Source organism: Colletotrichum godetiae, assembly GCF_030913485.1.
Source record: "Colletotrichum godetiae strain CBS 193.32 chromosome Unknown BDP55scaffold_41, whole genome shotgun sequence".
NCBI lineage: Eukaryota > Fungi > Ascomycota > Sordariomycetes > Glomerellales > Glomerellaceae > Colletotrichum > Colletotrichum godetiae.
This window is the reverse complement of record NW_026851289.1, coordinates 1-16,294: the sequence shown is the minus strand read 5'-3', so window position 1 is coordinate 16,294 and position 16,294 is coordinate 1. Positions and strand designations below refer to the sequence as shown.

Sequence of the window (16,294 nt, the reverse complement as noted above, 5' to 3'; positions counted from 1 at the left end):
GAGTCTTTTGAGTTTCAGTTTGAGCGCTAGATTCGGGAAGCGTCTGACAAGTGAGCTGAGAGCTTTGGCCGTGGCTTACAAAGTTGCGAAGGGGGGTCGAAGGAGGTTGGGAATGGGGCTGAGGACGACTTCATGGCAAGGTCAGTATGTGTAGGCACTCGATGGCGACTGTCTGCTGGAATGCGATGCTGTCAAATCTTGAACATCAACCCGGAGTGCAATGTGCGCTTCTCTCCTACGATTGAGGTACGTTTGAGAATCGAGATATTGGTATCGAATAGCTAAGTTACCTAGATTGGAGGACTGCAAAAGTGCGGGGGTTCGGAATCAAGACAGAAGCTCAAGCTGCCGTCTGATGTTGAGGAGCAAGGTGGCTGATGGTTATTGTGTACTATTGATTGTCTTACATGTGATCCCTGTCTTCCTTGTTCCCAACGTCGAAAGGGTAGCCACGAGGATGGGATGCCTGTTGGAGATACGAACACACCAACTTTATCTCGAGGTGGTCATCGCTCTCGAAAATGTGCTGGGAACGTTCACCTCCCGGCGGGAAACGGATATATCGAGGTAGACTCGACAGTTGGAAGGTAAAGAGTCCCGCCTGCAAAAAGATTCAGAGAGTGACATCACACATCGGATGGCTGGTGAGTGCCCACCACAGTGACCGCACAGATGATGATGACATAATGCGACCTGATGGATAGATTTGCAGCAATCAGCAACAAGTATCCGTAAGCAATTAATGAAGCCCACACCAATTGGCGGCGTTTTCAATGGGATTCAAGGGTCCACGCTTCCGGGGGGCCTTGCAGTGATCCCAGTCGAGCTCTTTGGAAGACATTGATGATCAGAAGACTGACGTTCAGATGCCGTCTCCTAGGAAATCTCTTTGAATGTTGGGCAAGAAATGATGGATGGACCAACGTTACCGACCAAGCCGATGCATCAGTTTCAGACAGCAATTGGGCGCTTCCAAGCTAGCGGGCAGTTGGCAGACTAGGGGGGAGGGGAGATGTGGGCGAGAGCGACCCCCAAGGTCTCACAGTCTCCCAAAGATGGCTTCGGCCGTGGACCACTGATATGCTGCTGATCGACCGTAGGGCGGCGCAGGCGGGACGTGGACCTTGCCGTGGGTGCATGGTTGCGTGGGCTGGATGTTGGGTGTCACCCACCTCGATTGTGGTGTTGTCGGGTGGTTGTATTCAACATTGGAAGACAGTGTATGCCGTCCGAGCACTGGTAGGATGAACAGAGGCATACCTACTACCTACCTTACGAGCGTTCCTAGGGTTGCTTCTAGTATTGTGCCTAATCAGGTAGTCAAAGAAACGAAGCTGAAAGAGACTGTTCAACGTACGACTTGCTACAAGAGAAAGTCGTAAGAAAAGATAGGCCGGGCTGGGCAGCGATGGTGGGCAGCGCCTGGGGCGTCTGGGCTGGGGCTTTGCGGTCCACTCAGCTCCACGCCTTGGTTCCCCATCATCCCAATCCGTTCTGGTCACCTTTCGCAGCCCACCGACCTAGTAATAGGTACCTTACGGTTAAGATGCCCTCTACTGGGCTTCCAAGTGCTGCCCCTGCTACCTTACGCTGCGCAGTAAGGCCCCGGTCTCGTACCTTGGGTGCTACCGCTACCGCTGCCTTGGCTCTCAGTATTCCGTTTCCAGTCCCATTTCCATTTCCATTTCCATCTCCATTCTCATTCTTTGCTCTCGCTCCTCCCATTCTCCATCTCGACCTAATCACTCTCGCCTCGACACACCGCACACCTTCCTCTCGTCCAGACCTCCGACCACCACATTTTGCTCACATTCCTTCGACCTTCCCGGCTCATCCATTTCATTCCCGAAACCCCGACCCTTTCTCCCATCGACTGACGCTTCTCTTTACCTCCCTCCTGCACGCTCATTCGAACGCCCGCTCGTTTCTCCAACTTGAGTCGCACGGTCAACTTCCATTTACCGCCTCATCTTCGCCATATTTCACCATTCAAGCTCTTCCACCGATACCCCTTTCTGAACGATTCCCGGCAGACACTCTCCTGCGACAAAAACTAGCCCTGCAAGACGACCGAATGGCTACAACCGAGGCCGCGCTGCAGCCGCACGGTAATTACAACCTACCTTCTGTTCGCATCTGCTTTGTCGCCGCGGCTGCCGTCTGCACAAGGCGCAATCCTTCGGCAGCAGCTCCAGCCCACGCCGGGTGGCCAATCGCCTCAACCGCACAAGATACTGACAACATAGTAGATCGCCCCGATCGTGCAGGTCGCCGCCGCCCCTTTTCCACATGGGTCAAGAAGCTCACCAACTTCAAAAGCTCATCCTCGAGCGATGGAGGTGGCGTTCGCCTTCCCAGCTCCAAGCGCCAGCAGGCGAAACTTCACGCAAAGATGCGAGCCTCCAAGAACAATAACCCCTATCCTCAGTCAGGCCGAGTAGGCTCCGCGAGCCATGCCGATGTCGACGTCGAGACCAGTTCCTATTCATTCTCAACCGCTCTGAGCGGGAGCGCAACTTCCATCGAACGATCCTCTCGCATGTCTTCTCGAATGTCCTCCGAAGATGGCCGCGCCCCACCCACCGCCGGCGCAAGGTCCATGGCCCCCACGATTTCCACTGATCACGATGGCGCCCATTCCGTAGTCGCCCCCTCCCACGGTGCTCCATCTGTAGCCGGCACGAGTCGAACGATTGGCGGTGTTGAGTCTCGCAGAGGAGGAGACAGCACATTTTCATCCCCAGCACCGTCAGTGCGGTCATTGACGACCACCTTGACCACAATACAGTCCATGACGCCAAATAACGGCGGCACCCATGTCCCAACGAACCCGACCAACAACGGCAATCACACATCGCACCAGGGTCACACCCAATCGATTCATTTCAACCAACCATTCCCAACTGCACCGCCCGCGTCTGCCATCCCCGCTCATCTTGCGCCTGCGGGCTCGGCCTCTGGCAATCCTCAAACATATACCACGGCCACGGCCAACAACTTGCTTACCGACAACGCATCCATTATTACCCTTGCTTCTTCGTCGCAACGCCGTCGCCGTCGCTCGTTAGATACCGATGCCTCTGTCCGTGCCTTGGCCCCTTCCTCCCTCTGGGGCGGCAGTCGGGAAAGCCTTCCTCTGAGCGTCCTAAGCGCCAACATCGAACAGGGCGCGGGAATGCCGACAACTCCGGGGCTTCACCAAAGTAGCTCGCGCATAGCCAACGCCGAACGCACTAGTATATACTCGGCTACTGGTGTCGCCCCCGCCATTCCTGGCGACCGAAACAGCTTTTATGCGAAGCAGAGCGGCACTGGGGATGGAGGGAGCGTCCGGAGCGGGCTGTTAGGCCACGGGCGGTCTGACAGCATCAGCGGGAGTATTGGTGGCGTGACCAGTCCGTTGACTAGTCCACGAGAGACTTCGGAAAAGAGCGAAATAGAAGACAGGGGCGATGGCACGAATCGGGGCAAGGAAGACGAGGAGCGCTAAATACGATGTTTCATTACTATTCACGACCATTTTCTCGCATTAATGAGTCTGGGACTTGGGTGTTTGGCTGGCATCATAGGAGGGGGAACTGGGATGGTTTGGGGTTTGGGATTGGGGAGGGTTTCATGGATATTACCCTCACGTGGCTCATACGCAGCCAGTTAGCCGTGAGTCGAGCATTGACGGAAATACATGCATTACGAACGAGGTCTGATTATCGTACTTTTTGATTTTGATTTTTTGCCAATGATTACCCAATTATCGAGTTTGGTGATTACTTACATGACAGTCTTGACAAGTACTTACTTTGGCAGCAGACTACCCACTCGACAGCATGGTTTAATACGGCAAGGGGTCCAGATCCAAGCCCTCGACGGAAAACTTGAAGGAGTCGTTGCGCGAATAGCTTCCTCCAACGTCAATGTCCAACCGTCCGCGAATGCAGTCTTCAAAATCGACGTCGGCGTAAATGATGCCCTCGTCGTCCTCCCACTGCGGTCCGGCGAGGACGTCGCCAAAGGGGCCGACGATGGAGGAGCCGCCGCGGGAGACCCAGTCTTCTGATTTGAGGGCCGGTTTCGAGGTCGTTTTGGCCTTGGGTGCGGGGGTTGTGCCGTTGGTGCTGGTGCTGGTGCTGGTGCCGTTGCCGGGGAGAGCGATTTCGTTGCCGTCTTCTGTGAAGCACGAGTTGCGGCGCGCGCGCGGGGGGTAAATCTGGGCGTCTTCTGCGTCTTCGATGCCGCTGTCGTTGTTGTTGTTGTTGTTTTGCGCCTGCGTCGTCGTCGTTGTTGATGGTGAGGATGAGACAAGGGGCCTGGCGGCCATGTTGGAGGAGACGACGAAGCAGCGGCCCTCGCAGGCGACGGTGCGCATGAGGGGCAGCCAGGTGTCGCGGCCGTCTGCGGTGGGAGCGAGGTAGAGGTTGATGTTTTGGGCGTAGAGGGATTGGCGGAGGAGGGGCATGTAGCTCTCCCAGCAGATTGCGGCGGCGAGGTTGATGCGGACGCCCTTGATTGTTGTCGAGACGGCGCGGAGGGTTGCGGGAGAGCCTTGGGCCCAGATGAGGCGTTCTGTTGCGGTCTTTTTTTTTTGTGAGAGTCATGCTAGTGAGTCTTGGAGGGGGGTATCATGGGTGGGAATAGGAGCGCGAAAGGGAAGGAAAGACGTACGGGCATCACTTTGCGTCTCTTTCCAATCATGCCCAGCTTGGGACAGACGTAGACAACGGCGCAGTACAAGCTCCCGCCGGCGCGCTCAATGCACCCGACGACGAGGAAGACGCCCGTCTGCGCGGCAATCTTCTCCAGTTCCTCTCTGGACCCATCGCCCCTCTCGATTTTGGCGCCGGCGGCATCGTGCTGCGCGGGGAGCTGCTTCTTCACCCACTTGTCGCCGCCCCCCGCGCCCGCGTCGCCGACGGTGTCGCCGAGGTCGACGGCGGCGTTGAAGTAGGCGAGGAACTCGTCGCGGCCCTCGGGGGCGCGGGAGCCGATTTTGGAGCCGAAGGAGGCGCCGCGGGGGTAGCCTGCGCCGAGGTAGGCTTCGGGCAGGAGGAGGAGGTCTGCGTTGGAGGAGGAGGCGCGGTGGGCGAGGGAGGCGATGTCGGAGAGGGTTTGGGATGTTGTTGGGGCTGTTGCGGGGGATGCTGTTGCGAGGCGGATTGGAGGCATTTTGGGCTGTTGTATGGGGAGGGTGGTGATGGTGGTGATGTTGGTGGTGGTTGTAAGTGGTGAGATTTTGAGTGCGGGATGCTCGGTTTGGAGTCGTTGATGAACAGGGTCCAGCGGGAATGCTTGAAGCGATGATATCCGAGCTGTATGGATATGTACACTGTGAGTCAATTCAGCTGGAGCGGTGACTAGAGGTATTTAGATAATAATGCAGTTTCCCGCGGAGTGACGGGATTTGAAATGGGCGAGCGGGCCGATGAAGAAGAGGATAAATAAAAAAAGAATTATGGGCTGAAGGACTCCAGTTTGAGAATGAGGTGATTCAAACGCCGAGCGAAGGGCGCTATTGAAGGTAAGAAGGCCCCACGACGCGGACGCCAGCGGAGGGGAGGAGGGGATGTCATTGTGTTAGCTACCCCGCAGCAGCAGGGTGGGCGGACCCCGAAGCTGAGAATTGGAACAACACCCCGGGAGGAGGAGGAGGAGGAGCTCCACGGTTCGGCAAGTTCGCGTGAGCTTCCAGGTTTAGGCCGTCGCAAGTGGGCCTCGGGGACCCCTGGCCCCTGGCTTTTGGCGACTTTGGGCGGGATGCTTGTATCTGTTGCGAATTGTCGATCTTGGGGTTGCCTACTACCTATTGAGGGGAGGAAGACGTCGTTATCAAAAGACAAGTCCTCCCTGGATCTGGCCCTTCAATCCTTAACCAGAAAGGTGCCATACGTTACCTTGGTGTTGCAGAAGAGTCTCACTGAATATGTCACAAAGCTTAGCTCATGATACCCCGGGCAAAGCACAGGCTTTGACAGACAACAAGTCCCTTCCCAAGTAGTTCGGGTAGAGTTCACTATGACAACTCGAAATTGGCTCCTATCGACGTCGTATTCCTCTACAGTCCGTCCAACATTATGAAGAAGCCATCAGGTTGCGTAATGATTACTGAGCCAGCCCCTCAGAACCACGTCTTCTCGCACTTCATTACGGTCCTCCCAGCCGATCAAGTTGCCGTTCGGCGAAAGCATACCCAAAACTTCCCCTTCCATAGTAACGCGATATATGGCCTTCTCTCCTGCCTTTGTGCCTCTCGAATAGGCACTTTCGTACTCGTACCGCCAGTACGCCCCATTTACATCTTCAAACCAGCCCATACTCTGTAGTTCTGTTGCAGACACGTCCTTGATGGACGCAGGATAACCTCCTTTCAAGAGAACCAGAGAAACAATTCCGCGCTTTCGTATACCAGGACAGAACTCTTGTCGAATGTCGACTATCGATGCCATGGTCTTCCGGTATGTATAGCACGTTTCCTTCCTGAGAACTACTTCCCAGCTCTTGCAGATCTCTTCGAGGTATTCAGCACAGAAGCTGGAGGTCATCCAGTCCATGTACTGGTCTGAGAGGCTTGATCCCCACTTCGTACGCGATGTTTTGACACGCTGAATGACGTCTACGTGGTCCGGAAAGTCATGCCTTACGGCTCTGGGATCGGTTCCTGTTGCCAAAGCATCTTCCAATGCACGGGACATACCGGCACCGATCCTGCTGATGTATGGCATGACGAAGAAACTCCGTATCTGCGAAAGTTGGTCCGAACGTCTCTGAGATTGGTAATTGATGTTTAGACGAGCAGTGATGGTCTCTCGCAGGTTGACTTGAGGTACACTGGGGTCGCTGGCCAACTCAACCCACCATTCCAGGTACATCTCGCCAAGGATTTTAGCAAGGCGCTCGTGTGGGACTACGTCCCGATTGAGAAACTGTCTTTTAGAAGACATATCATGGAGGGGAGGATCGGGTTTGGTTCTCTGGTAGGGCTGAAGACCCCAAGCACGCCAAGGGCGATCGAAGGCCCCGAAAGATTCGATAAGATCTGACTCGACATGAAGAAGGATCTCCTCCAATGTCTTGGTCGGCTTCGTTTCCGGACCGTGCTCACGAAGTCTTTCTTCAATAGCACCGTAGAGTGCACCGTCGAGGCAGTCTTGCCGTTTGTAGTTCCATTCCTTGATTTGTTCGTGGAGGTTGTTCAGTCGAGTCGTATTGTCGTAATAATTGTGAAACTCTTGCAGAGCCTGGGGATCTGCCGCGTTCGAACGCATCAACTGTGCATGTGCGTCGTCTCTCTCCTTCCAGTGTCGACGCAGGAGCTGCTCTCTTCTGAATTCTCCGTTCTTCCGGTGGCTCCTGCGGATATGGCTCACGTCATCCCATTTGGCACCAACATTCTTCAACACTTGAAAAAGCTCCATCCTCGCCTGGTTTTCTCGTTCCATTGCCTCGCGATCTGCTAGGTTTTCGTCGTGCATAGCTGTATCCTCGACATTTTGCTTCCGTAAAGCTGCGGTAGAGGCCTCATTGTCGACATGGCGGCCTGAGTCCGAGTCCGAGTCCGAGTCGCTATCTTCGTTGTTACCCAATTGCTTTTTGGATATCCCTCTCCTTTTTCTGTATCGAATCTTCATGGACGAATCAATGGGTGGTTGCCGGCTCGGGGGAGGATGAGGTCTTGGCGTTCCGCCTTCTCTGTGTTGCACATTCCCGAGAACTTCTCGAGTCTTTTCTGGCTTGGTGGGCAGCGCGACTTGGTCTCGTTGGACTGCTGCATTGACAGTGGGTTTTCGTTCCGAAGATTGTTGAGGAGAATGGGATTGAACATGTGCGACGTCCAAGCTATCCGATTGATCTTGTTGGGTTTCTGGGTTGACAAACGGTCTCTTCTTCAAAGGCGGTTTGAAGAGTTGGGTTTGGCGTTGTGGGATTTCAGAGCCTATGAAGGGCTCCATGATGGCTGGTTTCATGAGGAGTACTAGTGGAACTTTTGCCCTGAATTGGCGCTGAGTGTATGTGAGGCAAAAATACGAAACAAGTTCCGAAGTCTTGAGCGAAAGTGAAGTTAGGAAGACGATCCCTCAAAGCATCGGGCAGTTCAAAGAGGTGACTTATGTACGACGAAGAGCCGCGTTCTGTGAGTTGTCTATGGTCCGCCCCGGTTGGCGGTTCATAAGGCGTCGGTCTGCCTTGTTCAACCCCAGCGCTTATGGAAAAATTCGATGCTGCCTGACGGGCGAAGTGCATAGGCTGTTTCGGGGAGTGCAGCCAATCTCGAGGTCTTCCTCAATAGGCATTCTTACATTAGCAGATGACTGGCTACGGATTAGCCACGACTAGTCGCCCGACTTTGCCTTGCCAACCCCGATTCATCTACTCCTCTGTTCCGCCACAAAGAACGCAGTCTTCCCGCCGCCCTCAGCTTTTGCTCATTGATACAGCAATCACCAGAACTTCTCAGCAGTCATGGTTTCGAACCCGCCGATACATCAATCTTCAGAGTCAGTGCCTTCACCCCATTGCTTGAATACACAAGTCGAACATGAAGTTTCCGCAGGAGTAGGGAAAAGAATTCCTACTACGGGAGATGTAGACAAGAAACCGTGGAAATACATCGGCTACAAAGGGTATACAAAGTTTATAGCATCGGAAGATGACTTCTTTCTTCTTCGCAGGTTCGACTCGCTCAATGTGCGCGTCGGACTGGCACTCCAGGATGAAATATCAGAACTTGAACAAGAGCTGGAAGAAATGGACAATGCACTCAGCAAGATAAGCGCCCTTGACTTCAACAACGGTACTATCAGGCAAGATGTGGAAGAGCGTACCGACCTGATCGTAGCACTTTCAAAGAAACTGGTGAAATACAGTAACCTATATTTCCCGTCGAAGCTGTAGCCGTACTTTTGACTGATGGCAATTAGATGAATTCTTGATACAACAACGTACTCTTCGGACTCTGTCTAAAGCACCGCGGCGGGACATCAAAAACCACTTGCACTGGCATGAAAACCACGGCAACGAAGCTATTGCAACAGTGGAGCAAGACTATTTGAATCACAAAAATGATCTCGTAGCTTTGGCCCAAAAAGAAAAGACACCCTTGCGACAAGTCATCGACGGATCCCTTCGTTTGCGAACACTTCCCCTATGGAGACATAGAGAGAATGAAGGCGAGACTTACGACAAAGAAGACGTCTCTCACTATTCCGACAAACGAATGGACAGTTTCGCTTCAGCAGTCATAATTGCTGTCGGAGTCTTGATGCTCATCACGCCAATATGGATCCTTCAGGCACTGACGGATCTGAAGGCAAAACTCGCAGTCATCACGGCCTTCATATTTGTCTTCCTACTCGTTCTATCCCTGGCCATGGTAGCGAAACCTTTTGAAGCGCTGGGCGCCACTGCAGCGTATGATTCCCTCCGCCCCCCTATCGAAATTTCCCAGCTAACGTGAGTATAGATACGCGGCAGTATTGATGGTGTTTCTTCAAATACAGTCAGAAGGCTCTTGATTCCATAGTGTTAGATGAGCCCAGGAAAGTTGTATAATAGTGAAGCATGAAGAAAGGGATTGTACCACATCGCTGAGAGTGACTTTTCTGGGCGGTTTGAGACGACCCGACAGCTAGATATCTTTGGTACAGGATGGCAAGGTAACATCAGTTTGAAGGTACTGGTAATGGCGGACACCTCCCAACAAAGCGAGGAATTCATCAAGTTTGCTTGAGACCTTTAATCCACGGTCCACTACACACCCTCGATAGCCCATCAAGTTGGAATGTCTGTCGGGGTGGTCAAGAGCCTGCCGCCAGCACTCTTGCCGAGTGATCTAGAGTGCGCCTACTCCTCCACGGATCGCAAACCGAAATCAATCTGAGACTACCGCGCCCAGTGTCCCGTTGTAGCAGTCGTATTCTGTCATTTTGCCAGTTCGAAACTCCCTTTTGTCGCTTTTCATTTTGGTCCTTGATGGCCAGTGTGTATTCAATAGGATACGTAGGAGAGAGTATCTAGATTAATCATATTACTCGGCGGAACGATGTGCCATTTACATCCATCATATCTCATCCACCAAATTACTCAGATCAGCCTTCTTCAACCTTGCCTCCGTAAGCAACAACTCCTTGGGAAACCACTCTCCCAGCCGGCCCCCAGGAAACCCAACCCCTTTCTCGAGCACAACATCCTCCTTACCCGCAACCATTATCCCCAACGCCGTGCCACAAAGCCAAGCCCAAACCATACCATCACCGCAATACCCAGCACTAACCCACTGTCCCGCCTCGGCCCCCATCCACGGATGCTCCTCCTCCATCTCATCAACCGTCTTCCCGACCTTCTTCACCTTCACACTCTCCCTCCCCTTCTTCAATCCAAACCAAGAAGACAAAGACGAAGAAGAAGAAACAGAGTCCTTCTTCCCCTTAACCCCAACAACACTAGCAGGAGCCCGCCCAACAAAAGGCGCCATGTCACCCGTAACACCCAAAACACCACTCCAAACTCTCACCACATCGCCCCTCCACCGCGCCCCAAAGACAGCACTCATGACCCCGGAGACATGCGCAATCGTCATCCCATCCGTCCCAGAGTCGTCATACACGCCAACCATGTCCACGCCCTCGTCCGCGCTTCTTGCAAATCCGCCGCCGAGCATCACGTCCCCGTTAGGCCGCTGCGTGACGTAGTCAAAGGCGCCGCTGCCGTAGAGGATACTCCATGATTTACTTCCCGTGCGGCTGTTATCCGGCCACTGGAAGCCTTCTCCTTCCTCTGCTTGTTGATTACTTTGCCCCGAGGATGTCGTCGTCGTCGTCGAGGGTCGCTGAGCCGTCATATGCGCCTTCACACCCGCCATCTTCCCCCTCAACCCCGGCAAAAACTGTCCCGCATGCGCATTCGTAGCATGAACAACATGTCTCGCCCGAATAACCCCCCTCCCAGTCCTAACAACATACGGCCTCTCACCCCCCTCGCCATCAACCTCAACCCCCTCAACAGGCGTATTCATCTCCAAGCTCAACCTCCCCGCAAACTCATCCACCAACTCTTTCCAAATCTTTGCCACAAGCCGATACGGCCACATCGCACCGGCAGAATACACCAAGCCACCACTAACATGCCCTCCCTCAACCCCAAACCTTGCCTCCGTCTCCTCCCGCCCCAGCACCGCAATGTCCACCTCGGGCACCCACCGCCTCAACTCCTCCGCCCCCTTCTTCCCCTCCTCGAACCCCTTATCATCGAGGAAGAAATCTACCGTCTCGACGCGTCTACACTCGCTCACCTCCCTCCCCTTCTCCCCACCAACCTCCAACACGGCCTCCGCGGTCCTCAACGCAAACCTCGTCAACCTCGCCGCGCCCTCTTTTCCGAAATATCGCGCCAGCTTCGTGAACAACTCATGCGGACTCGCTTTCACATGTCCTCCATTCCGCCCCGTCGCACCAGCACATAACCTCCTCGCCTCAAGCACCACAACCCTAGGCCCCTTCTTCCCTTCTCCATCCGATACATCTGTCGCAGCAGCGATATACAGCCCCCTGGCCACCGCCGCCGCCGTAATTCCACTCCCGATAATAACGACATCCGCCTCAGCAGGCAGTCTCTCCGACTGCGCATCCACGAGCTCCGGAAACGGCGGGTCGTCGAGCCAATACGGGTCCGAAGGTTTCGCGTGCGGGAGGCCGGGAGGGGCGTTGACGCGGGAGAGGAGGGCTTGGTATGTCTTGTTCAGGTCCAGGAGGAGCTTTGCTACGGCGGTGACGGTTTTTGTTGCGCCGCGGAGGGAGGAGAGGATGGAGCCCATTTCTGCGTTGTGCCCCCTTTTTTTTTTCTTGCCCTCTTTGAAAATGCAAAGGGGGAGTACGGATGATTTTTATCTTATGAGTGACGAGGGAGTGAGGATGTTGAGCATGCGACGACGTATGATGGTGTTGATGCACCAGTTTCTCTGGTACAATAATACACGATGACAGGGAATCCTACTAGGATTCAAATGGATGAGAGCACTGATCAAGTTCGTCACGGGATATTGGATGAAACCGTACACGGCCATGTATCCAGACTCCAAAGTGCCGATTTAAGCAGTCCCTCCCCGGGGTATTATACTTCGTTGACGTCGGAAGCTTACATAAGACACCCGGACCTCAAGCGGCCGGCAACCCGGCACACTCGGAAACACACGCAACGACCTGGAAGGGACCGTGGCGTGGCGTTGACTAACTTTTCTCCATCACTCGAACTGGACATTCCCCTCATTGAAACGGAGAGCTATCAAGGTATGGTAAGGAAAAGTACGGAATTGAGGCGAGTGTGTGGATAGAATCTACTCATTTTTGTCTACCTTGGTGTCTAAACCTAAGCCGTAAGCAAATGAGGACACAACGCCTTCACACTGCCCGAAACGATGAAGCTCCCCCCAGACCTTCCCCAACGACACACATCATGGCGTTCCTCATCAGCAACCATCACAACCTCTCGCACAGCACTCACGTCAGACACCGCACATATTTGCAGCAATCACAACTCAAGCTCAAGCTCAAGAGAGAGACAGAGAAACAAAGTGAAGTACAAAACATCTCAGTTGCCTTAATCTGTATTGTGACGCCGAACCGATGCCGGGTATGTTGTCAAATGCCGTCCCTGACTCCGCCGAAACCCCCAATTCCCATTCCCATCCCATGAAGAAAAAGAAAACGAAAACCACACATCCCCAAGCCAGAATAAAAGGAGTTTCCTAAATTATCAACGTGAAGAAAAGAGACACTTCCCCCTCTCCCTTCCCTCCAAATCATTCGCTAACAGACCCCTCCTCATCCGAGACGTGATCAATGTCAATATCATCCTCATCCATCCTATGACCTCGTCCGTGACAGTCCGGACCCATCTCAGCGCGAATATCCTTCTGGATCTTGAGGAAATACTTCCTCAACGTTCGAAGACCTCGGAGGAAGCCACGGTCCGGCTCGTTGGGATGCCGCGGCGGACAAGGCTTTCCCTCTGCAAGGTCGCCCTTGGTCAGGCTATTTGCAAAGTCGGCAATCTTGAAGTCGATGCCGCGCTTCTTCTTCTGCTTCTTCTTCTCGCGCAGCGCCGACGTCTCCTCCGTGTCGGTCGCAAAGTCAGTCGTGGAATCGTCAACGACTGTATCGTATTCATTACCCTCGTTGGTCGTGTCGCCGTCGTAAAACATGAGGAGACTGGCGGCGTAAAATCGGTAGCCATCCAGTCCTCGGACGATCGACTCGAGGTGATCCAGCTTTTGCAGGATAGTCGGGATATGCCGCAAAATGCTGGCGTAGTCAACGCCGTCATATAAGAATCGCGTCAAAGCGTCCTGGAACTCTTGGCCGGCTTTGAGGTCACGTCCAAAGTACTTGTCCTTGAAGACGTAGCTCTGGCTCTTGACATCCCAGACCTGAAGTCCGCATACACGCACGCCGAGCTCACGCGAGGTTGTCCGGGCACACTTGCCCTGCTGCGACTTTTGCTTCTTGGGGGTGGCCTCAACGCCGTACTGTCTGGTGCCCATCTTTAGGTCCATGATACAGGGCCGTTTCATGCCTGCTGTGAGATCTTCCAGCAGAAGGAAATACTCGACGCGGGAGTCTCTCTGCGTTTGTGCTTCCTTCGGATTCACGGGTCGCGGGATTCTGCGGAACTCTTGGGTAGGGCTAGGCACCTCGGACGGGACAGTCGACGCATACGTAGAGTGCTCAGCTTCGGTCGGGACTTCGGCTTGAGATGCATCGGCAGCAGGCACTGGGAGACTCAGTTCTTTCGCGGCACCATCACTGGCGTTTGTGCCATTCGTGCTTGGCGCTTCGATCATGGGCGAGTTCACTTGGGACGTGATGAGGGACTGCCCGCCTTCGTCTTCACCTCTATAGCCGGCGTCATCCGCCTCTTCCCAGTACTTGAGATGTCCTCTAGACTCCGTCACTGTTCGTGGCTTCCGTCGGAGACCTGTTCCAGAATAGCGTCTCTTCTTCTTTTGAGCAATAATCTTATCCGCAAGAGTCTCCGGCTCCGGTGCACTGGTGCCTGTGACGTCCTTGACATCGCTATCTTCGGCCTCTGCCTCGGCAGCCTCGAGATGACTCGGGCGCTCCATGGCAATGCTCTCTGTGGGTGGCGGCGAGGAGCTGCTGGGCCGAAGCGGGCTAGGCTTTTGAGGTGCGTGACCTTCTACGGCAGACGGATCCTGTCTGCGGACTAGGTCGGGTACAGAGCTAGCTGGCCTCAATGTCGGCTGCTTACGGAAAGCCATCGACTTTTGATGGGGGCGGCGATGCTTGTGAATCGGAATCGGCTGCTTCAAGAAGACGTCATTGAACACCTCATTGCGCAGTCGCTTGTTGACGGTAGTTGCACCCCAGCTGTTCGCGTGCCTGTCATCCAGGCTGGGCCTGGTTGGGGACGCCATTTTGCTCTGCTCAGGGTTGTCGGGAAGACCTGCAGAAGATGTGCTTCGACCCCGCGTCGGTATGGCGACTGGAGGAGGCGTCGGTTGCAGGAGGTTCCGGGGTAAGATATGCCAGTTGTCGTCAAAGGTCACTGTCGGAATTGGCTCAGGAGCGGACGAGAGCGACTGGCTGATGATGCGGCGGTGCTCTTGACTCGGCTGAAACGCACCGTTGGATCCGTTGGATTTGGTCGCGTCCGCTGAGGCTGTAGCCCCAACGTCTCCGGTCGGCTTCCGCTCCAGCAGGGGAGCATCGTCACGCCTGTGGGTCGACTTGCGCCGGGGTTGCTTATGGAAGGTTACGTTAAGAACCCCAATGTACCGTGGGAGGAATGAGAGCAAATCAGGATGGTCCTGTTCCACATTTTCGTAAAACTCATTCTCCCGATTATTGAGCTGTTTGCAGACAGCTCTCTTGGAAAAGCGCCAAAGCGTGGTGTGACCGCCAACTTGGTGCTTGTAGGGGATGAGTTCGATAGCCTCGAGAGGCTCTTTCTGCTCCACTTGATGATTGTGTGAGTGGTCATCAATGTGCGCAGGGATGTGCTTCGGCGTCGGTGGCTCCGACTCTTCTTCAACCTTCACGTCCTCAATGGTGCCCGGTTGAACCTCGCGTAGAGTAATGTTGGGCTCGCCGGGCAGACGCTTCGGCTTCGACTTGGAAGGAGTTTCGGGAGGCTGGTCAGGAGAGAGCAGCTCCTCCTCGGGCTCGGGCTCATCAGCCTTCACCAGCCAAGGGTGAAAGTCCTCAGCTCTGGCTTTCGACGTGGTGCGACCAGGCGTCTGTCTCGGTTTCACCACGTCCCTCTCGCGTTCAGCTGCCTCCTCCAAGCCAGGGTGCGGCACAAACACAGCTGAAGAAATTTTCTCCTCTGAAGACTCGTCTCCTTCCTCGTGGCTTTCTCCAGGGTCACTGCTGTCGGCTGACAGGCGTCGGGTCTCGGTCGCTCCGGATTCTTCAATCGAGGGTAGCGCAGCGTCGCCCTCTTTGTCTCCATTAGTAGGACCGGTCTTATCGATGGCCTGTCTAACAACTTCGGTATCCACCTTGTGGAAAATGTCGCCGTTAACCTTCCTCAACCCGAAATAATCTTGAGTGGGCGAGTCGGTCAGAATGGGGGTTTCGCCGGCCTGAGGTGACTGAAGGGGAAAAGTCTTGACTCTTTCCAGTTGCTTTGGCACCCAGTCCTTCTTGTCGAGAATCCTAGGCGAGGGTTGAGCACTGGCAGCTTTGGCGAAATCTTCGATGGCAATGTCTGACGAGAGCGGCTCCTGCGAATCTGAGCTCAGAGAAGGCTTCTCTTTAGGGCGCTGCTCCTTTCGGCGTCCTGGCGTCTTCTCCTCCTTGGGAAGTCCCTCTCGGAAAAATCGAAGACTGTAGCTAGCCTTCCGGCTGCGAGCGTTGGGCTCGGCGCCAATCATGGCTTCGTGGACGGACTTTTCCACCTGGCCATCTTCTTGTCCGTCGATGGCCTCACTCGACCCAATCGACCATATCTTCTCGGGTCCAACGGAGAAGCGCTGCTCCAGTTTCTTCGGTCGGCTTTCGGGCACAGCAGTGGCATCCTGGTGTAGTTTATGGTCCATTTGTGCGACTGAACTGAGAGATCCTTCTGGGCTGGTGGAGTGGGAATGAGCTCTGCTTTTCCGGAGGCCTCCCTGTGCTCGCATCTCCGGGTCAACTCGCTCCAAAGACGAGCCCCTGGCACGCGGCGAGCGCGTGCTCTTGAGGAAGTCGCGATGATCTAGCAACATTGCTCGAATACCCTGGAAACTGGCCATATCGTAGGTGGGCGATGTCATTATCTCCATGTCGGCGTCGGGGGTACGAACAGC

General features: G+C 54.5%; 6 protein-coding genes across 6 annotated transcripts; 2 read left to right on the top strand and 4 right to left on the bottom strand.

Annotated features, from left to right (window-relative positions):
- Positions 1-2,074: 2,074 nt before the first annotated feature.
- On the top strand, positions 2,075-3,490 carry BDP55DRAFT_559206 (uncharacterized protein; the record flags this gene model as incomplete). The annotated part of the gene is made up of 2 exons (XM_060569876.1): positions 2,075-2,108; positions 2,247-3,490. 2 exons carry the CDS (start codon positions 2,075-2,077, stop codon positions 3,488-3,490), a joined length of 1,278 nt encoding a protein of 425 aa, XP_060426002.1.
- A 339-nt stretch (positions 3,491-3,829) lies between these two features.
- BDP55DRAFT_559086 (carbon-nitrogen hydrolase) lies at positions 3,830-5,160 on the bottom strand (the record flags this gene model as incomplete). Its single annotated transcript, XM_060569866.1, has 2 exons — positions 3,830-4,570; positions 4,660-5,160. 2 exons carry the CDS (start codon positions 5,158-5,160, stop codon positions 3,830-3,832), a joined length of 1,242 nt encoding a protein of 413 aa, XP_060426001.1.
- An 847-nt stretch (positions 5,161-6,007) lies between these two features.
- On the bottom strand, positions 6,008-8,248 carry BDP55DRAFT_274935 (uncharacterized protein). Its single transcript, XM_060566449.1, has one exon. The coding sequence runs from the start codon at positions 7,953-7,955 to the stop codon at positions 6,078-6,080; it is 1,878 nt and encodes a 625-aa protein (XP_060426000.1). The 5' UTR covers positions 7,956-8,248; the 3' UTR covers positions 6,008-6,077.
- Position 8,249: 1 nt separating this feature from the next.
- BDP55DRAFT_274936 (uncharacterized protein) lies at positions 8,250-9,922 on the top strand. The gene is made up of 3 exons (XM_060566450.1): positions 8,250-8,854; positions 8,910-9,399; positions 9,452-9,922. Exons 1-3 carry the CDS (start codon positions 8,452-8,454, stop codon positions 9,501-9,503), a joined length of 945 nt encoding a protein of 314 aa, XP_060425999.1. The 5' UTR covers positions 8,250-8,451; the 3' UTR covers positions 9,504-9,922.
- Positions 9,923-9,935: 13 nt separating this feature from the next.
- BDP55DRAFT_673992 (FAD dependent oxidoreductase) lies at positions 9,936-12,057 on the bottom strand. Its single transcript, XM_060575637.1, has one exon. It carries the CDS (start codon positions 11,798-11,800, stop codon positions 10,049-10,051), a length of 1,752 nt encoding a protein of 583 aa, XP_060425998.1. The 5' UTR covers positions 11,801-12,057; the 3' UTR covers positions 9,936-10,048.
- A 674-nt stretch (positions 12,058-12,731) lies between these two features.
- On the bottom strand, positions 12,732-16,294 carry BDP55DRAFT_274930 (uncharacterized protein). Its single transcript, XM_060566448.1, has one exon. It carries the CDS (start codon positions 16,268-16,270, stop codon positions 12,785-12,787), a length of 3,486 nt encoding a protein of 1,161 aa, XP_060425997.1. The 5' UTR covers positions 16,271-16,294; the 3' UTR covers positions 12,732-12,784.